This window comes from Puntigrus tetrazona, unplaced genomic scaffold (genome assembly GCF_018831695.1).
Source record: "Puntigrus tetrazona isolate hp1 unplaced genomic scaffold, ASM1883169v1 S000000283, whole genome shotgun sequence".
NCBI classification, from domain to species: Eukaryota; Metazoa; Chordata; class Actinopteri; order Cypriniformes; family Cyprinidae; genus Puntigrus; species Puntigrus tetrazona.
This window is the reverse complement of record NW_025047944.1, coordinates 1,910,001-1,935,000: the sequence shown is the minus strand read 5'-3', so window position 1 is coordinate 1,935,000 and position 25,000 is coordinate 1,910,001. Positions and strand designations below refer to the sequence as shown.

General features: G+C 42.6%; 3 protein-coding genes and 1 long non-coding RNA gene across 10 annotated transcripts in view; 2 read left to right on the top strand and 2 right to left on the bottom strand.

Annotated features, from left to right (window-relative positions):
- Positions 1-1,367: 1,367 nt before the first annotated feature.
- On the top strand, positions 1,368-3,422 carry slc18a3b (solute carrier family 18 member 3b). The gene has a single exon (XM_043231093.1). The coding sequence runs from the start codon at positions 1,746-1,748 to the stop codon at positions 3,267-3,269; it is 1,524 nt and encodes a 507-aa protein (XP_043087028.1). The 5' UTR covers positions 1,368-1,745; the 3' UTR covers positions 3,270-3,422.
- A 131-nt stretch (positions 3,423-3,553) lies between these two features.
- LOC122333464 (choline O-acetyltransferase-like) lies at positions 3,554-12,373 on the top strand. Its single transcript, XM_043231094.1, has 15 exons — positions 3,554-3,985; positions 4,521-4,601; positions 6,163-6,354; positions 6,671-6,789; positions 7,405-7,458; positions 7,568-7,733; positions 8,446-8,623; positions 8,742-8,911; positions 9,670-9,770; positions 9,894-10,016; positions 10,126-10,248; positions 10,310-10,451; positions 10,526-10,582; positions 10,657-10,794; positions 11,422-12,373. The coding sequence occupies exons 2-15, from the start codon at positions 4,560-4,562 to the stop codon at positions 11,635-11,637; spliced, it is 1,821 nt and encodes a 606-aa protein (XP_043087029.1). The 5' UTR covers positions 3,554-3,985; positions 4,521-4,559; the 3' UTR covers positions 11,638-12,373.
- Positions 7,661-15,871, bottom strand: LOC122333465. The gene is made up of 4 exons (XR_006248632.1): positions 15,337-15,871; positions 11,430-11,604; positions 7,871-8,088; positions 7,661-7,788 (listed from the first exon to the last, which is right to left on the bottom strand). It is a non-coding gene; the product is annotated as an uncharacterized LOC122333465 (long non-coding RNA).
- Positions 15,872-17,617: 1,746 nt separating this feature from the next.
- Positions 17,618-25,000, bottom strand: part of LOC122333485 (poly(ADP-ribose) glycohydrolase) — a 13,342-nt gene continuing 5,959 nt past the window's right edge. For all 7 annotated transcript variants that reach the window (XM_043231119.1, XM_043231118.1, XM_043231122.1 and 4 more), the window contains 11 exons: positions 23,341-23,433; positions 22,830-22,984; positions 22,318-22,397; positions 22,161-22,221; positions 22,011-22,086; positions 21,676-21,823; positions 19,215-19,293; positions 19,041-19,149; positions 18,524-18,629; positions 18,126-18,254; positions 17,618-18,039 (listed from right to left, as the gene is read on the bottom strand). In XM_043231119.1, the coding sequence (XP_043087054.1) occupies positions 17,936-18,039; positions 18,126-18,254; positions 18,524-18,629; positions 19,041-19,149; positions 19,215-19,293; positions 21,676-21,823; positions 22,011-22,086; positions 22,161-22,221; positions 22,318-22,397; positions 22,830-22,984; positions 23,341-23,433 (1,140 nt within the window). In that variant the 3' untranslated portion in view covers positions 17,618-17,935. The remainder of the gene's footprint in view (positions 18,040-18,125; positions 18,255-18,523; positions 18,630-19,040; positions 19,150-19,214; positions 19,294-21,675; positions 21,824-22,010; positions 22,087-22,160; positions 22,222-22,317; positions 22,398-22,829; positions 22,985-23,340; positions 23,434-25,000) is intronic.

The window sequence follows — 25,000 nt, the reverse complement described above, 5'->3', positions numbered from 1 at the left end:
TAAACTATGCTAGCTATGATAGTCAACATATTCAGAATTTCTAAATTCATAAACGGGTAACTGGTTTTTATCTTTGTGTGCTATGTTTTACAGATAATTATTTCAATAACATTACAGCAGCATCAGAGCGCTGGGTGTCTATAATCAGTATTATTATTATTATCTGTATTATAATATTGATCAAACTGAGGATGATTCTGAAAGAAAACTGTAACGAAACGTTCATGCTTGACTAAACCGAGAGCTTACTTCACTTTTGGTTTTTATTTGATGATATTTGTGCTTTGTACATTCAGTTAAACAACAAAGTTAAATGTAAAGTTAAATGTGTCTCGAGTAGTTATCATAGTGTTTCTGACAATGACATCAATTAGGAATCAAATATGAAAAATGTATTAGATTTTTTACAAAAACGGGAGAGTTTTAAAACACCTCCAGTCTGACCAACAATCTGCTTCAAACATTTACGAATTAAATATAAAAACAATATAATCAGTAATTATTGATTACAAAATAATAAGAGCCTCTGAAATATTTTGTTAACTGATGCTAACCGGTTAGCTAACGCTAATTTGAGGTACTTTTTAAATATAAAACTATTTTTATTCTACAAATATTCTACAAACTATTAATGTTCTACAAAACAAGTTTTAAACGCTTTTTTTCGTTTCTGCTGGAAATTAGATCATTTATTGTTAATTCCGCTTTCTCTCCGACTTATACTCCTCTCATCGATATCGTCCATAGCGCTTCACCTCATAATATCCTCAATGATTGTTAAACGATGTCTTTCTGTCCTTGCTTCTTATCTTTCGGTTTTAGCAGGCTCTGTTTGTCGATCAATCCTTGTATAAACTAACAATCTGTTTATTAATTAGTAGACAGAACACTAGACAGGGGAATGCTTTCGATATTTTCCCAAATGCTTTCAAAAAGGTGATAGCGCGTTACTTTCTCGTTATTTTGTGAATTCAAAGATGTAAATATTAGTTGATGAACGTATTATTTTAAAATGTAGTCCTTTAAATATTGGCCATCAAGCCTAAATAAGTTAAGCTGCAGACAAATACATTCGTGACACAATATAAACAGCAAAAATAGAAATAACTATTAATAATATAGGAATTTCTATTGACACTGAATTGTATATGTTTTAAATAATAACTGATTCATACTCGGAGCACTTTCAAGCTGATCTGACTCTGCGGTTATTAATGATTTATTTATTCATCTGTAATGCAGCAAACAGATGGGGCTTTATTATCAGAAGTGATTTCGACACAAGATGGATGAGGAATCTTACTTAAGCTCTCGTTTGGAACAGAATATGAGCAGGTCTGGGGTCAGCTACGGCTCAGAGGAACACTCGTATTTTTTGTAATGTGTGATCAAGACACTGATTGGTCAGTCAGAGAACTATCAGACGGAAGCAGCTGATGAGGAGCGAAATCAGGAGGAAACCCACCGCGGACCAGAGCTTGTGCCCACAGCGAGTCTGCTGCTTCCGATGTGAACGACCGCTGCGCGCACCTGAGAGCGCGTAACATGAACGGAAATGGAAAGAAACTCAGCAGAAGTGGAAATGCAGAAAGCGCAGAGAGAAGAGTAGCGCGTCACCTGTCAGACGCGCCGGACACCGGGGAAGTTCGTGCGTAAAAGCCAGACGCGTCGCTGCGCAGGAGAGGAATGAAAGTGCGCTCTGAAGCACTGAAGCTCTCTTGAGGTGAACGGGCTTCGAGACAGTCATGGAGTCTGAAGGCTCTGCCGGTTTGGCCAAATCCGCCGCCCTAAAGTTGTCCGAAATGGGCGAAAGAACTAAACAGCTCGGCAGCGCGATGCAAGACCCCAACCGACAGAGAAAGCTCATTCTGGTCATCGTCTGCGTCGCGCTTCTGCTGGACAACATGCTCTACATGGTGATCGTCCCCATCATCCCCGACTATCTCGCGGATCTGGAGACAGAGCAGGCGGCGCGCGCTCACGACAACTCCTCCGTGAGCAGAGCGAACCGGGACAATCTGGACATTCAGATCGGGGTGCTGTTCGCCTCCAAAGCCATTCTGCAGCTCATGGTCAACCCGTTGTCCGGCACCTTTATCGACCGCGTGGGGTACGACATCCCGCTGCTGATCGGGCTGCTGGTCATGTTCGTCTCCACCTGCATTTTCGCGTTCGCGGATAACTACGGGACGCTGTTCGCGGCGCGCAGCCTGCAGGGTCTGGGCTCGGCGTTCGCGGACACCTCCGGGATCGCGATGATCGCGGACAGATACACGGAGGAAGCGGAGCGCAGTCGCGCGCTGGGCGTCGCGCTCGCCTTCATCTCGTTCGGGAGCCTCGTGGCGCCTCCGTTCGGCGGAGTCCTGTACGAGTTCGCGGGGAAACGCGTGCCGTTCATAGTTCTGGCCTTCGTGTGCCTGGTGGACGGCGCGCTGCTCCTCACCGTGATCAGACCGTTCTCCAACTGCACGCGCGCGAACATGCCGGTCGGGACGCCCATCTACCGGCTCATGATGGACCCGTACATCGCCGTTGTGGCGGGCGCGCTGACTGTCTGCAACATCCCGCTGGCCTTCCTGGAGCCCACCATCTCCAGCTGGATGGAGAGCACGATGAACGCCTCGAAGTGGGAGATGGGTCTGATCTGGCTGCCCGCCTTCTTCCCGCACGTGCTCGGGGTTTACGTCACCGTCCGGTTGGCCGCCAAGTACCCGGAGCTGCAGTGGTTTTACGGCGCGCTCGGGATGGTGATCATCGGGGCCAGCTCCTGCACGGTGCCCGCCTGCAGGACCCCCGGGCAGCTGATGTTCCCGCTGTGCGGCGTCTGCTTTGGCATCGCGCTGGTGGACACGGCTCTGCTGCCCACGCTGGCCTTCCTGGTGGACGTGCGTCACGTGTCCGTCTACGGCAGCGTCTATGCCATCGCGGACATCTCGTACTCTCTGGCCTACGCTTTGGGGCCCGTCGTGGCAGGGCAGATCGTGCACAACCTGGGCTTCGTTCAGCTGAACCTGGGCATGGGTCTGGTGAACGTGCTTTACGCGCCGGCGCTGCTGCTGCTCCGCTGCGTGTGCCAGATGAAAAAGTCCTGCTCCGAGAGGAACGTGTTGCTGGAGGAAGAACCCAAAGGACTCTACGACTCCATCCGCATGCAGGAGCGCAGACTCCGGAGGAAGGGCTTGTGCACCACCACCGTGGACGAGAACGGGCTCTTCGAGACACCCCGGTCTCTCTCGGAGGAGGAATCGTCGGGACCCGAGTTCATTTAATACAGAGATCACATCGCAAACATTCTCCTCTGATGTGCAATATTTAGTCCCTTTTAAGATTTAGATAGAAACGGGCTCTCCTGTAGTGTGTAGAAGATGTGAGTAGATGTAACTGCACAAAACCCAAATAAAACCAATGGTCATATTTCCATACATACGTGCCTTTTTACTGACTGAATCACTACTAATAAATGTGGCAACGACTCAACTTTTGTCGTCTTTTTATGTATCTATTTAAACTCTCAAAAGTCCTAAGAAGGATCTTTAATCGACAGCCGTCTGGATTCGTGGGAGTTTCATCATTTTGACTGGAAACGAAATATATATAGAATCTGGATCTGTTAACGTGGGAACAAATATAAGCACATTTTAAAGACGATTCGCTCTGAAATAAAATAAACATCTTTCCCCCTATACATTTTGAAGCTTAATTACCAGCATTATCATCTTTTCACCACAACGAAATGATTTTATATGATGGAAAATGTATTAATCAGTTTTGAGCTAACTGCATACAAACTAGATAAAAAAAGCAATAAATATTTTGTCTAGCATAACGAGTTGGAGGAACAGAAGAAAGCAACAGCTCTGGAAAGTTCAGCAGAACGAGCACCTGCCGGTGAGAGTAACGGGGCGGGGGGCGGAGTCACGGACACCGGAGACCGGGCACCGGAGAAAGCGGGCGGCTGACAGAGACACGGACACTGAAGACACAGGTAAGCTCTACATGAACTCATTCATTCTGCTCAACTTACACAGACTTTTTAATAATTTTTATAGTGATTAGTATTTGACCGATTATTAAAAAATACGCTTTTTTCTGTCAATGTACACCTGATTCAAACTGTCATTGATTCAAGGATTTATTATTATTGTTATTTATAAGAGCAATTAAAAAGATGTTTGTATCAGATCTATTGTATGTTAAAGACTTGGCTGTAGCTCAATGTTATTGATTCATTCAAACAGAGACTGTAAAACACTTCAAGCGCAACCTTACCATTTGTTTTCATATTTTTACGTCGATTTTAATGACGATCAATTCAAATGAATGGAAATTAAATTGAGTAAATAATTACTCCCACCTCCAATGAACTTTAAGCAAGCGTTCAGTTCCATCCATCTCAATAAAACAATGCTGTCTAAAACAGAAATGAGTTCGAATAATATCTGATAGACAGAGTGTCCATTGCATTTGGTTATTTGTGATATAGTTGAGATGTAAGGCTGTTTCTGACCCCGGCTCTCCAGGACAGTGTTGAGGAATCAGAAGCTTCAGAGAAACTCAAGATGAAGAGAGAAACAGCCGAAGACCTCAGAGAAGACTTCACTGTAAGCACATAAATATTGCTATGATTATTGCTGTTACCAAAAGACAAAATACGTCTTCTTACCCTACAGATGTGTTCAGATAGTGTTGATGTAACTTCAGCTGGGGGAAATCAATCAATCAACTTTTTCATATAGAGCTTTTAACAATACATATTGTGTCATATTTGGAGAATAGAGTGTCAGAATCAGAATCAACTTTATTGAGAGGGGTGTTTACACACACAAGGAATTTATTTTAGTGACAGAAGCTCTACAGGATGACAAGACAAGACAGATAATAAAAATAATTATATACAAATATACAAAATATAAAATGTACAAAATAGCAAAGATACAATATATACTATAGACGTCAGTAATGTATAATCACAAGATTTATCAAATCAACGATAATTGCTAGAAATGTGATGTTTGGTGCTTCCCCTCGGTTTGAGGAGTTCTCCTCTGGAGACAAACAGCACTTCATTTCCAGTTCAGTTTTAAACACTGCTGTGTCAGATTGTGTCTGATTCCCGTGATCTGTCTCTGGAGCTTATCTAGGAGTTCTGGTCTCCTCTGAAGGTCAGGGCTATAGACATCATCTCTGGATGCTGATCCACCATCTGATCTGGAAACAGACTGAAAGAATACGAAAGAAACAGACTAATATTAGCATAGATGCCAGACTTTTTATGAGTCTAAAGGTGTTATGAGGAGTGTTCCCGGTTCCAGCTGATCTAATTAATGCAGCCTAAAGATCCTTTAACGGATTTGAATAATAAAAGTTTATTAGTGTGTTATGTGTAGACAAGGTAAAAAAGATGTGTCTTTAATCTAGATTTAAACTGAAATTATGTGTCTGCTTCCTGAACAGAGTTAGGGAGATTGTTCCAGAGTTTGGGTGATAAACAGGAAAAGGATCTGGCGCCCGCAGTTGATTTTGATATTCTAGGTATTATCAAATGACCAGAGTTTTGAGACAAATACATAAGAGTTTCATCTTCAGAGTAGAAAAGCTTAGTTCTTGTCCAAAGATCTGAAGGGGAGAAAAAACAAACAAACATCCTCTACCATCTGATTTTACTGTTGCTGATTTATTCTTCAGATTGAAAACAAATTCTACACATGCACATATGATTTTTAGGATGTATGTACAAAATATAAATAAATTGTAAAACAGGTCAATTTAAAGCCAGACAATCAGCTTGTATTAATAGTTAAGTGCTTCTGTATTGCATTGCACTAAATAAATAAAGGTGAATAGAACTGAACAATATTTTGTGAGAAACTGTGTTACTGAACCAAATCGGTGCACCATTTGCATTTTATTAATCAAATTAGTATTTTTGACCAGCAGGAAAGGCTTTTAAAATCTTTTCTCCATTTGTCTTAAAGCTATTCCTATAAATTATTAAAGCAAGAGCTGAAAACCAAAAACATCAGAGAGACTGAACAGTTACTGACTCATTAAAGCTCCTTCACCGGAGGGTTGAACCGCTGGAAAACACGCTCCTGTCTAACAGAAAGATGACTCAGAAATCATCTCTACTTATCTGTATGGGCCTCTTCTCCTCTTCTCCAGATGCTTCCCAAACTCCCTGTCCCGGAGCTGAAGCACACACTGGACGCCTACCTGAGATTCGTCAGACACCTGGTTCCTGAAACACAGTTCCTGAAGACCAAAGCTATAGTGGAGTCGTTCGGCAAACAGGGAAACCTTGGAGAAAGACTGCAGCAACTACTGCTGGAGAAAAGAGAAAAGACGGAGAACTGGGTACAAACACTCTTACTGAGCTTCAGAGCGGTTCACACGCACCTCCGGTCCGGACAAACCAATTTATTATTAAAGTCCCATTAAAACAGATGAAGAAAAATAATGAGCAACTGATCTGTGGCTATTGATCTGTCTGCCAGGAAACATCACAGCTTTAATGTGACAGCAGCACTTGATAAATAACTTTACTCAAATAATATTTTATGATGCTGCTGTGCCTCTTTCTCTTTCAAAGGCAGTGTAGCTTCACGCCTCAAACGAGTTTAATTAGAGCTCAGGAAATGACGAGGTGATGGTTGTGCTGTGTATGTCTCAGGTGTTCGACTTCTGGCTGGAAGACATGTATCTGAAGAACAGACTCGCGCTTCCAGTGAACTCCAGTCCTGCGCTGGTCTTCCCCAAACAGCCCTTCAGAGATGTGAAAGACTCTCTGGTGTGAGTAAATAAAGAGCATCGATTCATTCATGCAGACGTACCGTCAGTGAAGATCATGCTGCAGCATCCGCTCTGTTTTTTCGGTATGTCCTGTGTCTTCAGAAGATAACCCTGACTCCAGAATCACTCACCGGTCAACACCGCAGCCTGTTTAAAGTGATATTATTAGCTCTCTCAGTTGCTTACACACACTTTCAAAACTTTACAAACAAATCCAAGAATGGCACACAAAATGCAAAATTCCTCATCTCTTACAAACCGAGGAACTACATTCAAAATATCACAAACACATTTAAAAAGCTAACATTTGCAAACACCATACTATTAATTCCTCTTAGATTTGAGTGAGTTTTGTTTTGCAAAAAATTGAAAATTGAGTGAAAGGCAGAGAATTAATGTATTAATGTTTTGTAGATTTGGATGTTTCTGCTGTTTAAGAGTCAGCTTTCAGAAACTGTGTGAGTATGGGAGAGACTGTGTGTGTTTACAGCATCCTTCACCAGACTGTGTGTCTCTGGTCGTCTTGAATAAATCTCAGACTGAAGGGTGTATGTGAGATGTGTTTCAGTCTCTGTTTGACTCTTAAATCTGTGTTTGTCTCTTGGGCTCGTCCAGGTTTGCTGCTCGTCTCATCCTGAGTGTTTCTCAGTACAAGAAGGCGGTGGACGGGTAAATCAGCATCTATTCATCTGATTCAGCTGAATTACTCTGTGTCAGTATCACAGGAGTGCCGTGTCTGTGTGTGTGTGTGTGTGTGTGTGTGTGTGTGTGTGTGTAGGCAGACTCAGCTGCTGGACATGGCTCGGGGTCAGAAGGCCAGCTCTCCTCTCTGTATGGATCAGTACAAGCATCTGTTCAGTTCTTACAGACGGGCCGGACTCGAGCAGGACACACTCATCAGCACGTCTGTCGCAGGTCACGTTATTGTGGCCTGTAAAGATCAGGTGTGTGTTACACCAGAGTGCTGCTGAACGAGTCTCTCTTGTTTGGTGAAATGATCTGTGTTAAATGACAGTCGAGAAAAGGCCAGGTTCAGTCTACAGAACATTACAGTCTGTCACTGAAGAATATCTGCGGTCACCTTAATCTGATCCAGCTAATCAGGGTGTAATTGAGGCTCGAGAGGCTCTTAAATTAACCGCAGGTCCAGTGTCTCTCCACCGCTTCGGTCTCCCGCGGAGCGCTGTCGGATCGAGGGCCCTTTACCTGGAAGCGTCTCTAATGAGGTCCGGTGATAACTCAATAACCCAATCAGAGCCGCGGGGGCCGCTGACACCGGCGCTGTTTGAGATCCGGCTGCTGTTCACAAAAAAAACATTGGACAAACAATCAAACGCTGCTAGTTAGTCAATATTAGATCTAGTAAATAAAATCCAACTAATCATGTGTTCATTAGTATGTGCTGAATCCTGATGAAAAAGAAAACACTTCTGTACCTTCACTATTACTTCCTTGTACTAGATTCTTCTGTTCTCAACAATGTGTTTATTGCCTCCTTAATGAATCTTATTATATTGTAATTGTGTTCCTCAGTCCTCCAGTCGTTTTGAGAAACAGTGTCTGCTGAATGAATGAGTGCAAATGTTACATCACATGTATGTGGAGCTGATTTCTTCACGGTGTCTCTGTTCACCAAAGTCTGGTTCTGGTTCTCAGTTTTTTGCTCTGAATCTGATGGAGGGAAGCTGTGAACTGAAGGAGGCAGATGTCCAGGTTCAGCTGGAGTGGATCTATGAGCAGACGCTGAGCGCTGAGCAGAAGACGCCGGCCGTGGGTCTGCTGACCGCTGAGGGACGGACAGACTGGGCCCAAGCCAGAGACATGCTGATCAAAGGTCTCACACACATGGTGCTATACCTCGAGAGACAGACAGATTAAACACTCAGCTCAGTTATCCAGAAGCAAAGTCATGTTTCTCGTAATCCGTGACAGAGATGTATTCTGTGGAGCAGATCCAGGTAACAGAGAGTGTGTGGAGCTGATGGAGCGCTGCGTGTGTGTCGTCTGTCTGGACGATCCTGCAGGACTCGAACCCAGCGACGCCAACAGAGCTGCCCTGGTGCTCCACGGCGGAGGAGGCCACAAGAATGGAGCGAACCGCTGGTACGACAAACCCCTGCAGGTAAAAGTGTTCAGAAGCTCAGATGTGTTCTGGTGTTGGATTCTTGTTACTGGAGAGCCAGACCCTGAGAACCTGCTTGATTCTGTTCAGAGCCGGAACACCACACTTCAGACCATGATGGGTCTTCACATCACAATTCGGTATGGTTTCGGCACAGAATGGAGGGGGGAAAAATGCTTTTTAATACAGTAACATTTTCTTAGGGATAAAAATCTACTTTTTAATCACAGCGCTTTTAACAAAACAGATTGTATCAAAGCACTGAACAGTATCAAATAGGAGAATAGAGTGATAGTGATAGAGTTCTTCCACATTATCTAGGTTGAAATGAACCCCTTTAACAAGTTCAAATTAAAATTTAATTACTATTAATTTCTAAATGTAATAATCCAAATTCAATTTGTATGTAAATGTGTAAATTGCACATAATGCACTTTTTAAAGTAAATTAAAAATTATTATTTGTTGTTTAAATATGATAATTTAGCATATGCTAGTTGTTTCATAAAATATGAATTAAGACATCACTAACAAGTAAAGTACTATATAACGAATAGCTGATTAAATGACATGTTCATTCATGATTATGCTGCTATTTATACAACATCAAGTGCCAAGAGTGCCAAAACACTTATTGTCTGGATTTCTGATAAGAAATTGAATGAATTGTTGGGTACACATGTGCACAGAACCACAGTCCAGTCCAGTAAATGTTTGAGTAGCGTTACACTCTCTGACTGAGCACTGCTTGTGTTTCAGTTTGTGATCGGTGCAGACGGGGTTTGTGGGGTTGTGTGTGAACACTCTCCGTTCGAGGGCATCGTTCTGGTGCAGTTCACTGAACATTTGCTGAAAAACATGTGCGTATCAAAACAGACCAGCTAATCACAAACCTGAGCTGTTCTGCTAACAGATGAAGTTATTTTCTGAGGCTGAGAGTCTGTGAAATGATGTTATAAATGCTTCATATGATCTTGTCGCAGACGCTGCTGTAAGCCGAGCTCCGGCCAGAGCGTGTCTGATCTTCCTCATCCGCGCAGATTGCTGTGGAAGTGCTCCCCTGAGATTCAAGGAGCGCTGGTCTCTGCTGCAGATCACCTTCACGGGCGAGTCAGACTCTTTTAGTGATGATTGTCAACAGTTTCTGGTTTTGTTAGAAAGCTTGACCCTGCAGGCATCAGCTGTTGTGTGACTGACACTCTCTTTTCTCTCTAGACTTGTCAGGAATCTGGACATGAATGTTTTCAGGTTTGTGGTTTATGGGAAGGAGTTCATCAAGCAGCAGAAGATGAGTCCAGACGCCTTCATACAGCTGGCTCTACAGCTGGCCTTCTACAGGTGAGCAGTGACTGATTCTCCTCCTCCGAGCCGGACTCTACATCGGTCACTGTCTCTGCAGGTGTCATGGAAGACTCGTGTCCAGCTACGAGAGCGCTTCTCTCCGCCGCTTCCGGCTGGGACGCGTGGACAACATCCGCTCCAGCACTCCTGAGGCGCTGACCTTCGTGAAGGCCATGACAGATAGAGGAGCGTCCCCTCAGGTCTTTGCCGTCTCTCCTTTAAGTTCTGCCATAAACACAGAATATGTAGCATTAATCTCAGCTCTTCATTCCAGGAGAAGATGGAGAAGCTGCGGGTGGCTGTAGATGCTCAGAGTAAAGTCACGGCTCTGGTGAGAGAATACAGATGTTGACGTCACTCGGGTGTTTTTATGTGTGCGCTGACCAGCCGCTTGACCGTCTGCAGGCCGTCACCGGGATGGGGACAGACAATCACTTACTAGGACTACGTGAAACTGCCAAGGAGATGAAAATGAAGACGCCAGACATTTTCTCTGATGAAACGTACCACATCAGCAACCACTTCATCTTGTCAACCAGTCAGGTGAGAGCAGCATACTGTGACGTCACGTGTAAGTATGTATGGCCATTCTCTCGTTAACCGTAGTTCTGTCATGACCACTCTTTGAATGATGGGCATGGTAATACACTTGACTATGTTAATGTGTTTGGTTTTGGTGGAATAGATCTGCCATGTTGCAGCTAACAATACATCCTCAACATGCTACTGTGAGCATGTAAAAAATACTGAATACTGAAATAAACCCCATACACAGCATACATGATGACCTTATAGCAGATCTATACAGGTGGAGCTGGGGAAGGTTTCTGAAGCACGCTGCTGCAGCAAGCACTAGTTATAGATCTGAACAAAGAGCAGCGAGCTCATTGGCTCCTGATACAGGAGAGAACCTATCAGCTGTGACGTAATAATGATGTCATTGTGTCAGATTGATCTACAGTTTCATGCCAGAACTGTGTGTTTAAAATGCCTTTTTCTTCTAACTGTATCATACGGACATGAAAATGGACAGTCTTCCAGATCATATTTAATTCTTTGAACACTGTTGTTTTATTCTTCACTGTTTTCAGAATTATTCTAAGTCACTTGGTTTAAAGGTTTTGATGATGGTGAGATGATGCTGTGTGTGTGTGATGATCGTCTGTGAAGGTTCCCACCACTGAAGAGATGTTCTGCTGCTACGGTCCGGTGGTTCCTGACGGTTACGGTGTGTGTTATAACCCACGGCCCGGTCAAGTGCTGTTCTGTGTGTCCAGCTTCAGAGAGAGTCAGGAGACATGTTCGGAGCGGTTTGTTAAAGCGCTGGACGAGGCGCTGCAGGACATGAAGACCCTGTGCAATAAACACACAGAAATAACTGCATAATGCTTTGATATTTTCGTAGCAACCATAACCAGTACTGTAAACTGATAAAGCGCTGCTTTTAGAATAGAAACCTTTCTGACCGGAGAGGAGTGTGTGTGTGTGTGTGTGTCCAGTACATACATATACTATATACTGGCATGTATTTATACATAAATAAATATATGATAATATTAGCATCTTACCATACTTAAGTAACTATACTTTTAAAATAGTTATGTATGTTTAAGTTGACATACTTGTGTGTAGTCTGTAACACTTTAAGTAATAATAATATTGTTAAAATTGCCGGAAAAAGTGTGTGTGTGTGTGTGTATTTATGTATACACTACAAGAAATATACAATATACAATTTAAAGACATTAATCTTAATGCAAATGAGTATGAATATCTGTGTGAAGGCTCAGACTGAGTATAGAGATACTCGTTTAGATGCACTGTTTATTAGTGTATATCTGTATTTTGTGTTCTCAAACATCATAAACATAAGAAATATACTGTATATTTTAAAATGTGCAATAAATTCAGTTAAAGTGCAATAAGTTAAATGCTGTGATGTAGATACCTGCACTAAAGACATATGCATATCATATCATAGGAACAGGTAAAGTAATGCGAGTAAATGCTGTTTTTTTTATTAAGCCTATTTGTTATTTATAGCATGTAATCACATCTGCTGCATAAATGTTTTACTGTCTCATGATTATAAATTATTTATTTGCTACTGTGTGGTACTTCATTTTAGTGTATTGTCTGAAATATGAATAAATCTAAAATAAATAATAATTATAATTAAACTGGATTCTTCTTTGCAAACGAGACCCAAACAGAGTGATATACAAAAATTACACAAAAGGGACCGACCAAAAATCAAAAAGCCATGGCAGTTAAAAAGGTACAGCACTTACTCCAAAGAGATCCAAATGTATTAATTTAGTTTTGTTCATTATCAAGGTCTTCATCAGACACCAGTGGTTCTGGGAGGCCCGTAATCAAACACACCTGATTCAGATTACAGCTCATTGGTAGAGACTCCAAGACCTGTGTGTGTTAGACGAAGGAGAGACGCACAAAGTGCAGTGTGAGGAACATCCATCCTGGTGTGGGAACCACTGCTTTAAACGGTCTTATAATCAGCAGCAGGTGTGTCACTCAATTAGAGAAGTGTTTTTCTCCTCAGGCGTAATGGTTTTTATGCTGTACAGACTGTATGTCCTATCGTCCTCCACCTAACCCTCACAGGAAACTACAATCTCATTCTGTATGATTTATAAGCTTGTTTCCTCACGGAGGAAATGTCCCCACAAGGAGAAGGATTTGGGATATTTCCACCTTTGCAGGTAGCACTTTACCAGGAAACACAAACACACTCATATAGTTACACTTTTTGAGACATCAGTGGCCATTGGTTCTACCCTGATGAGCATGAAGAACCTGCTGAACTGCACCTTGTGTTCTCCACATACAAACCTGAGGTTCACACTGATTCACACTGACAGCTGGACAAAAAAGACATGTTTAATTACATCTGAGCTGTGAACAAGTTTTGATTAGAACATGAGTCATGGATGTCTAGTTTAGTTAAAGTCTCAGCGTGTTTAACATCAATGAACATGGTATGATTGCACACCTGACAGTGTGGCAGCCAATCAGACGTCAATCAGAAAAACTCCTCCCATTTCTGATGTACTTATATTCAGATGAACTGCGTCTGTTTAACACTTTCCCAAAACAGATCAGCATTCGTTCAGTGTCTGTCAGTTTAAACGTTAACCCACCGATGAAATTGATCATCCTAAAAACTATTAAATAATCTTCTAAAACAGGAAGATTTGATGAACAAAGAGCGTGAAGTATTTTCTTGGTGTGGAATCAGTTTTCAGCTCCTGACATTCTCAAAGATAAAATGATTTCCAACGTGACAGCACTGTTCCCTCCTTCCTAAAATCTTTCAATTAAAGAGAAGAGCAGAAAATGTTTTTATTATAAAGTGCTTCCCATAATGACCGCGCTGGCATTTCTGAGGAAGATGTCAGTAGCTGTCTTCCTCTCACACGGTTTTAAAAGTCTAATTGGCCAAGAAACTGAGAAACGTTTGCTAATGATACTGAAAACACGGCGGGTCGGAGGAGCTAATGAAGCTCTGGACTCCCAAACTCTAGACGTCTGCAGAAACATTGACTCAAACCTACAGCACAGAGCTGAGAGAGCTATCTTACTCATGCCTTTCAGCTCCTTACTGAATGAAGCAGAGATGATAGAGAGAACAGACAACAAACACCATCAAACCGTAACTCACAAACGAGAGGAAAGCGATTGTAGTAAGGTTTATGTGGATGGGTCCAGACCTCTGCAAGCCACTTTATGAGATCAACGGGTTAGAAATGGCCTCACGCTGTTGATATATGTGATTACATGTGCCATTCATCATAGTAAAATCTGATGCATTAAATCGATGTTGAGCTGCTTCTTGTTCAAGGCTGTTAGAGTTAAAGGTCAGCTGTGTTTTCATTCAACCGTCTGACAGCCGTCTCTGATTTTATATCAACCCTAATGTAAAGACCGGCTCAGTAACCCTAACCAGTTCAACACAGCAATAAACACATCCTCCTCAGTTCAGAGTAAAGCTGACGGTATCAGAGAAAACACACTTCTGTGAAATCTTCAGCACTTCACACTGGAAACTGAAGTTCATGAACAGATGCAGACTGCAGGCAGAACGAAGCATTTCTGCTCATTTTAGATCAATAAGCAATTTACGCGTATCCTGCGAAGGGCTCCAGCGCCAGGGGCCTGAATTATGACACGAGCCTGGGGCCGTTTGGAGTCTCTCGGCTCGGCATCAGACGAGAAACAGTCTGGTTATGAATATACAGACCAAAACAAGAACAGACTCGACGACAAACAATACACATGACTTTATCAAGAACACTTTCACTAAGCTCTGCTCACATGATGCCTGAAGCTGTAAAACAACGAGGCAAGCTTATTTATACAGCACATTTCATACATGATGGTAATTTAAAGGGCTTTACATTTACAATTAATTCAGACAACCATAATCCCAACAGTAACACCAAGGAATTTAAAAATGTATTTCAAATAAATTAAAACAACGATTGCACACAGTTATGGTTAGCAGTCAGTACAGCTTGAATAATACATAAGTTTATCTGCTCTGGTGCTTCACCATAACTTCATCATGTATAATGTCTATAATATATATATCTTTATGCTTTTAGCAGTGATTCACAAGTTAACTGTTAATAACAGAACATCGTGACAATGAAAAACGGTTGTTCTACAAACAAGCAATAAATCACACATTCTCTCATGAATGATCTCAGGCATTTATATGATCTGCATGTACAGTCTATCAAAAGTCTCACGAAGCCAAGGAGAAAAGCTTTATTTCTGTGAGATTCTCTCCATCTCCAAACGAGCTCAGAGCGGTTTGGTGGTCAACATCTTCAGTCCAGGTTCATGTTAACTCAAGACATTTCTTTGCTTACCATGTAAAACATTTCTTTACCAGCCATTAGTCTGTCAATCTCAGCTTCCAGAGAGCAAAGAGCCTGACCTCTGACCTCTCTGACAACACTATCTCAGCTTCACACGCGTCTCTGACGGCGATCTGCTGCAGTAAACACACAGCTAGCTTCTGTTTGTCAGCAGTTATTGTGAAAAGTGAGAATCACTGACCTGCGAGACAAACTCATGAAGAACTAGTAATGAGCTCCAGCTTCCCTTCATTACTTCATCTCAGCTGCTGAAGTCAACGCCGGTCCTGATCAGGTGAAAACACACAAAACTTGCTGCCGTGCAAATAATCTGATCTATGCAATCCTTCCAGTTCCTGTGAAAGCTGTAATGAAGCAGATCTGGTCTATTTCCGTCCGTATGACCTGAAGAGACTCTTGCGTTCAGACCCACATTTGCACTTCAAATGCAGCAGAAACTGAATTAATGCAAAATGAAGAAATTAAATTCATCGGGTATTTCTGCCCTTCAGGAATTCCCAGAATTCCCAGCAGATCTTCAGCATCCATCTGAAAATCTTTTTGTCTAATGAAAGGAAATTAATGTATGTCGTCTCGGGGCCTCAGAACATGAGGAAAAACATGATTATCAGTAAAGATGCAAGCTAGAAGAATCACTTATTAAAGATACACAATAATTCACACACACAGTCAGTGCAGAGAATCCAAACAGCAGAACACAGAACACAGAACACAGAACATATAGTGCCCCGACAGAAACCGTGATCATACAGCATCACTCACTATCTTTGGTGTTTTAGTGTCTTGATCGCTTGATAACTTTCGTGTTACAATACTGCATCACTCCCTAAAAAGTATTTAACTGTTAGTTAATTGCATTAGTTGCATTATAATGTCACATTACCATACTAAAAATAATGCATTTCTTTATTAAAAAAGCGATCAGATTACAACAAACACAACACAAGCTAATAGCTGCATTCATAATCTACCGTCACTTTACTGCAGTGTTTAGTTTCTTCAGGAACGTGAGGAAAGATCTGCACAGTCCCTTTCTCTGGTTCATGTATGGTACAGAAACGGGGCCTGAAGCGACGGGTTCTCCTCCCGGCGGGTCGTTACGTCTGACAGCTCAGTAACGAGCGCCGCCTCAAGAGCCTGGAGCTGCTGCTGCTGATGGACAGAGGGCCTGAGCGCGGAGCTGCACCGTGAGGCCCGCAGGTGTGTTTTCTGAAGCCGCTGAGAGCCTCTTCTGTCACACACCGACAGCTTGTTTGGCCTGACATCACCTCTGTATTACCCACAATGCCTGTCCCGGAGCTGTCACACGGAACCCTTTCTCACGTGTCGTTACCCAGCAGATGTGTGCAGATTTAATCAAACTCATCTTTAACATGATCAAGGACCAAAACCCCACAAAATACACAAACATCTGCTGCTTTGAACTTAGAGCCAAAGAAAGGCAGAGTGACGGACGCGTGTGGAAATAAAGCAGATGGTAAAGCAGAAACAAACACAAACCTGCTGTTCAATACGGAGTCACTCCTCTTCTGTTCACACACTTCACTGAGTAACTTTTATTAAAGCTGTGTCTGTCATTTATCTGTTATGTTTTTCCACATCCAGTTATATACAGTATAGTGAGGGAAGTGATCTGAACTAGTTCTTCAATTCAGATATCTAGAATTCTAGCTCTTTAAAAGTATTATTTTGATCTCTTTTCTTTGTTTAAAGGCTGAAATTTGAAATTTTGACATTTTATAAAACCTTTTCAAAGTTTTATTTCAGCATCACTAGCATTAGATATTAGATAAACTATTGTTGTGTTGACATTAAAACCTGGACATTATTGCTAATTTTATTGTTTAATAGAAAGTAACTGTATTTGTTGATTTTTAAATATAAAACTTAGTAGTATCGATACAAAAGTGAAACAATCTACGTGTATGTGCACATTTTAACAATATCGTGATAATACTGATAACTGTAATAATTTTGTTTATAATTGTAATAAAACCTTTTTGTTACATCAGAGAGAGGTGTCTGAGCTCTTTAGAGTTCATCAGAGAGATTAATGATCAGTCTTTCTGTGGACATTCACTAATAATCCAGACACTCGAGAATATTTCTGTACTTCGAGTCTGTATTTCATAATTCTTGACTTATTGCACAATTAATTCTCTTAACTTTCATTAGCTGACAGCGGGGATTTTGATTTGAAAGCGGGGTTGTTGATAAAAACATATGCAAGATAAAACATTACATTAGATGTCAGGCAGTGTTAAATCCACAGCATTCGTTGAATTGATTTTGATCGAAATTGAACTGAATGTATATACGTCCTGGCTGCATGAAAATATTATTAAGACCATTTCTAATCCAGTGCAGATGTAAAAATAATCATCTTTATCACACTTACGTCTTTATTTACACAAAAGCTTACTCGTCCCAGATTCAGATATAAATCAAACTCAAGACTGGAATCACAGATGACTTTGTATTTTATAAATGTTTCTGATCTGAGCTCGTCTCAAAAGGTCAAACTCATTCAGGAGCAGAACAGAGAGAAGAGCGGCACGCCCGAGCGCAGATGTGCGTTTGAAATCCGTACGCTACAAAGAGTGTGTTCACGAGCGGCCCGGTCGATACGGAGCCCAGCGGGGCCCCGCTTTCATCCGCCCGGGGCCAGCCGCACACGGAAACAACACACACACAGGCATTTCAATCAGCTTTACTGAGGCACATACAGTGACGACTGAGAGCAGAAAACAGTCCGAGCCGCTGGGGTCAGAGGTCAGAGGTCAGAGGTGCTCAGAGAGGAAGCTGTAAAGTGTTTCCTGGGGTTTGCTTGTAGTTTTTAAACATACACACTCATGATACTGCAGCAACAGCCTGAACACAGATCCTACAGAAAAGAGAGAAACATGAAAACACTGCACATGTGAAGAGAGAGAGAGAGTGTGTGTGTGTGTGTGTGTGTGTGTGTCTTACCAACGGTGGTGTGTGTGTCTGTGATCAGTTTGTGTATGTGAAGGACATCTTCGACCAGGTCTGTGTCACCAAACGTGAAGTACATCAGATCTCTCTCAGCCTCCGCAGCCGCCATCATCTGCAACAGAGCTACACACACACACACACACACACACACACACACACACACACACACACACGTCAAACAGTACAACAAAACAATCATTATATCTCAATGCTCTTCATTCCTCTCTTAGCTTCTGTTCTCAGTCTGAGGAAGAGCAGCAGTGTGTGTGTGTGTGTGTGTTTAACTAATGACTCACAAAACACAAGACAATGAGTGAAGCAGGGTTTGTTTGGTGTTTGTGATTTAGTGACGATCACATGATAACTTCCATGTTTTTGGGATCTTCTCGTACCTTTGAGACGCTTGTCTCCGCCGAAGGCTCCACAGCCCCAGTTCCCCGTTGCAATGGCCGACAGATTCTCCGTCTGGACTCCAGGACGAACGAACCCACAGTAGGCCTGATGGGATGGACAGAAGAGTATCAGAAACACTAACTAACCGGTCACTAACCTAACCAGCCCTGGAACTAACACTGATCTCGTAAGGAGCTGTATTATTATATTATCTTTAATACGTCTGCAGCAGATTTAATCTGAAACAGCTCTGCGGTCATTCATGAACACTTCAGTCTGTTCATACACAACAATACAAATATGGAGTCATCATTCATTAGGTTTGAAATAAAACGGCAATTAAAGTTTTCAGTAAAGCGAGCGATGCATGGCTGATCAAAGCCTACATCAAAGAGCAGAAACAGACGTCCTCCTGCTCATCTGCTAGCATTAATAATGCACAAACCCAGCACAGCTACTAAACCAGAGCGGTTTACCAGCTGCTAACCGAGTCACAGAGGTTAGATGTTTCAGGACCTTGTTAAGCTCTCTGCTCATGTTTTCAGGGTGAAACTGCTCCAGGAATCGTCTGTAAGGAAGGGCGTCTATAGCCACGATCTCTGTGCATCTGCGCTGCCATTCATCCCTGAAAACAAACACAGCTTCAGAGCCTGAGAAACACAGAGACACTCAGAGAGTCCTGAACTGTACCTCGGTGTCTGGTCTTCGTGAGCTCCTTCCCAGCGGAAGCTGTTAGAGTATCCCGAGTATCTGCTGAACTGCTCTGAACCTGTTAATAATCACAACATTATTTTTACCACTGCATTAAAGATCCAAAATGTGCTTTTTATGGTCTCGCTTTGTAAAGAAAAAACAATTACAAAACAATTTCAAAATGTCTAACACTAAACAATTTTTAACATTCTAGCAGACATTATACCAACAGACTTGTTTTGAATGTAATTATAATTTTAATGCTAATTGTGAATTTTATAAGTAGAATTTTATATTTGAAAGTTTATTAATAGAGCTCTAATTATTATCCTCATAATTATTGTCTTTTTATTATATTTTACAGAAGCACCGTAAAATTACATTACTGGTGGGGCTCATTTTTTCCTTTTTTTGGCTAAATAATTTAACTTGTCAAACATTTAATGCATCTCTATCTTCTTCAGTACAGTTTTGTCCTGAAGACCGAGGCCAGGTGAGTGTTCAGGAAACCTGTTTGGAAACAGTCCTTGTGAAGTGTTTGGAGAGAGACACCGGTCTCAGGATCATCAGCGATCATCAGATCATCATTAGGTCAACCGCAGGACGGCCGAGGTCCAGCTAATTCAATAAAAGCATCCCGGCAGAGCAGCGCCTTCCAGCCATCGATCCATTGTAAAAAGAGCAGCTCCTCCGAAGATAAGCTCATTGTCTTTATTGGAAAGGAAATGAGATAAACACATTCCTGCTGGGAAGAATTCCTCCTCAGGTGACCTTCAGGAGAAGCTGGAGAGAGTCTGTCCTTTGTCTGTGTTTGTGAAGCGTCTTCAGTAAACGATAGATGGAAGAAAACAGCGTAAAGGTCACCGGACACATCTCATCGCCGAACCAGCGTCGGTCTCGTGAGAACATTATCATCTCAGGCCTAATGTCAGGTCTTTGTCTCAAACAGCGGCGTCTCTTCAGTGATGCCTGTGATTGAAGCGATTCAGATTCAGAAACGTCTGCGAGTGGAGTTACTCTACAGCTGCTAACTTCTTCTCTCAGGAACACAGGTGTTAGCTGGAACTAAAACAGTTCAGTGAGAGACGCCGCTGCCATTGGCCTTCGGTTTCCTGGCTAGAGATAGGTATCGTGACTCACTCGCATCTCCATATCTGCTCTAATGTCGCTCTGACAGCGGGCAGACGCTCCGCAATCCACCGCAATTCAATTAGCCCAGGCCACTTTGGCAAATTTCAGTACAGCTACAAGAAGATCCATTTTAGCCGAGCGGGAGCATGATTTAGAGAGAGAGAGAGGGACGAGACGCAGGGTTTAATAAAGGAGAGTCGTGGCCCCGTGCATTAGCAGAGCGACTCCAGACGGCTCTTATTAATTCTGTGGGACAGTAATAAAGTTAAGAGCATAAGTGGCGGGACGCGGAGGCGGGGCCTGAAGGTGACTCCATGGAGACGAGATGACGGGCGGCAGAGCCCCGAATACTGATGAGCTGAGCAAACACTCGCTCCGCCGAGAAGACAGTGCAACAAGCCCCGAAATCTCTCACAAATACAGCAGATATCAGAACAAACATCTTCTCAGTTTGAGGAGTTTATCAGTCAAACTATCAACAAGACTGCACTTGAACAACAAACCTTAGAAACTGTGTACTTCTATGACGCATGTTTCTGGACTGAGAGTGTGCGTGAGTTATTTCAACTATAATTATAAATAATACAAAATTATGTTTTTTGAAAATCTAAAAATGACTGTACATTCCTGTAAGGTTTAAGCTTAGGTCTAAAGTGAGAAAATATACAATATGTACAGTATAAAAACCATTATGCCTATGGAGAGTCCAACATAAAAAACAACAACGTATGTTTGTGTGTGTATCTGTGTGTGTGTGTGTGTGTGTGTGTGTGTGTGTGTGTGTGTGTGTGTGTGTGTGTGTTGAAGGGGGGTTGATGAGGAGCCCAGATTTCACAGCAGGAACAGAACACTTCTGTGTTGTTCTGTAAAAATAGTTTAAAACACTGAATGAGAGTCGTGTGCTCATGAAAACTCTAAGAAAACTCTAATCTGCATCGACTAAAGCTTCTGCAGTCGTCTCACTGCTGTGTGTGTGTGTGTGTGTCTGTGTGTGTGTGTCATGTCCCCAATTTTCAAAGTGCTTAGAGTGAGTTTTTTGAAAATCTAAAAAAGTGAGTAGTTTCATGTAAGGAGTAGAACAATAACACATACAGTCTATATGGTATAAAAACATTACACCTATGAAGAGTCCCCATAAAACCACAAACACCAACACAAGTGTGTGTGTGTAAGTGTGAGTGTGAATGTGTGTGTGTGTGTGTGTTCAGTGACAGACAGACAGGTGATTGAAGGAGACTCAGCAGGTCTAGAGGTTTGAGTGCTGATTACAGTCTGAACATAAACACAGCAGGAGAGAGAGTGTGTGTGTGTGTGTGTGTGTCTCTACCTGTGATGATCAGACACTCGTTATCATCCAGAGCTTCAGTGAAGAGTCGAGCGGCAATGAGTTCTGGGTTTATCAGGAACCGGATTTCCTCCTGAACCAGACCAGAACCAGTCACGCCCCCCCCAACGAACCGGTTGGCAAAGTCCACCTGCGAGCGCGCACGCACACACACACACACACACACACACACACACACACACACACACACAGACAGACATATACATTGACAACAGACCTATAACAGCAGGAGCTTCTGGAGTTTAAGAATCTCAGTATCACAGTGAAGGGTCTTGATTTTCTTCAGTAAGGTCTTGTTCTGGTGTTTTGGGTGTCACCTGCAGCATGCCGTAGCCCTGGTCCTCTATGCTTCCCTCACAGCTGATGTGAATCTTGCAAAACTGATTTTCTGAACTAAAACACAAAAGAAAAAAGTTTATTGGCCTGCAGCAGCGAAGCGCTGTGAAGTGTGTGAAGATGGAGCTGACCTCGACCAGGAGGGCAGACGCTGAAGACACTGTCTGGTGTACGTCACAAGACCACCTGGCCCTGGACCAACAAAACAACAGACCACATCAACTGACCTGAGAAAACATGATTGTGTGTGTGTGTGTGTGTGTGTGTGTGAGAAGCAGCTGAACTCACTCTGCTGTGTGACCCGTCTGAAGTAGCACAGGAGAGTTTTGAGTTTCTCCTGCTTTGACCGGGACGAACCTTCAAACAACCTACAAAACACAGACTGGACTGATATTTCATATTCATAAATGATGGTTAAAGTCAGTGTATATTTCAAGACAGACGAGCTCCAATCTCTGACATCTAACCTGTGTTTGTGCATAAGATCTACAGCAGAAACACTGGAAGGATTTCTCTCGGAGATCCCTGGCCTCATCACGACACACATGTATGAATTTATTGGGTTATTCATTATTAGGCAGTTAGCAGTTTATTTTCTCATAATAACTGCCAGCAAAGCAGACCAGATGCAATATGAAAAGTCTGATTACTTGACCCTAAGCTCAGATGAACAAACCGCCTAATAATTGAAATACAGTGTGCAGGGACATTATTTCGTTAGTTATCTCTGCTCAAGCAGACACTGAACCTCTGCACTAATGATGTTCTTCACTTGTTTGTGACGTGCTTTTGATGAGCACCTGCTGAAGTTGATGTCAGGATAGTTGCTGTACTCCGTCCGCTGAGAGTTTCTTCGAGGAAAGGTGCAGAAGAAAGCGTTTGCCAGCAGACAGGAGACCTGCTCCTGAGACAGAGTGAGAGATCGGCAGCGCTGTGTCCTCAAGAGCGGGATCGGCTGGAAACAGAACAAACAGAGCCCCTTCATCAGCGCTAACAACACAGAACAAACACAGCCTCATTGATGGAGCATCAGTGGGAGGAGACCGATCAGTCAATCAATGAGTGTTTGAGCGTTCTCATTGGTGGAGGCTAAATAGAAGTAAACTAGATTAACTGAGACGAGAACGAGAGAGTAATTAAGAATCCTGCTCCAAAAACAAGCCCAGCAGCAAAAAACAACAAATAACAGGAAAACTAAGAAAGAGACACAAAAAACACACAGAGGAAAAGATGTAGAGATTAAATAGCTGAAATAGAAAAAGAACAGAGATGGATTAGATGAATAGAGCGGGTCTCACTGAGGTCCTGTACCTGTGTGAGGAGGAGCGGTGCTCTCAACGCAAGCTGTGCCATCGCTGGAAGCAGCTCTCCAAACATCTGCAGAGCTTCAGACTCCCGCAGACCCTGGACACACACACACACACACACACACACACACACACACACGATTGTTTTCAAGTCACAAACACCAACGCCTTACAGGTTTTGTGGCAATTTTAAAACGCTCACCATGTAAGAGACAAACTCAATAAATGGTCTTTAAAGATTTTATTATTTGAAAGAAGGTCAGACAGTCATACAGAGTGGGACCAAGAGGGAGGGCAGTCCTCCACTTTGATCTCTTAGTCTGAAGCTGTTACAAACACATAACAGTGACAGGAAAACTATATCCTACATCCACTATATCCTTTCTACTAAAGCCTAGTCTCCTCGTGACCCCTTAGGTCAAGTGCAGACACCTATGGGTCCCCCAACTCTCCCTCTCTCATCGGTATAAATGCACCACAGGACACTAAATCCAGTTTTAGATTTTCAAAAAAGCTCAGTTTGTATGATTTATAAGGGTTCGTAAGTCACCTTGTAATACCTGTCATTATACACACACTTGTGTCCTCATGTCACACACACACACACACACACACACCAATCAGCAGACACACACACACAGGAATTAGTTGTTTCCATTTCAGTTTCTTCTTATTGAATAAAAATGTACTCTACTCAGATTTTGCACACATTTCTAAAACTTACACACATCTTGACATTCCCACACACCGCTTTTAATTCAATATTCCAAAATGCACATAAATCTAGGTGGATGGACACACAGCTACTGATTCAGCTCTGACTGCTGATCAATCAAGAGACGGAAAACGATTTTATTTCCGATCAGAGGCAGATTCTTCCCGCTCTGCAAACACAATCACATGCAGCTACTTCATCTGCATTTTTATTCTCATTTACAGACAAACCATGACAAGCTGAAATTCATTTTGTGAAGACGGACCTTCAGAGCTTTTACAGTTTGACACTAACGAGCAGAAGAAATGCAGGCGCTCTTCAAAGCTGTCCGAGCAAACCATCACACATCAAGAAAAAAACGCCTGTAAAATCACACCGGGTCCATCGCTCTCAAACGCCCAATCAGCAGTTTATGACATGTACACACACACACACACACACACACACACACACACACACACACAGTCTAGATGATAGTTACTCTGCTCTTATTTACGACGGCAGTGTCAAGATGATCAATCTAAAGGGCAATTTCATCAAGGTCTCTGAGGTTTCTCATTTGATTAAAAGACGTCCTGGAACAAATGCAGATGAGGACGGGTGTCCTCAAACAGGTCCAGCTCGGGACACATTGTATGACAACCAGAAAAGAGGAGAGGAGGAAGGTCATAAATAACGGTGATATCGTAAAACCAGAGAGAGGCGCAGCAGCCAGCTGAGACTTCAAATACAAAACACACAGCAGATCCTTCAGTCTGATGTCCCCGGGATTCATTTATTCTGTCGTCAGTTCTGTTCATAACACCGCAGCAATTAACATGCGGTGAAGTGCGTCCGACTCTCCGCCATGTTCAGAGAGAAAACAATCAGATGCTGTCAATCAAACTCTCACAGCCCCGCCCTCTCCCCCTGTCCGTCAAACTGAAACTGAACCTGTCAATCAAAAGAT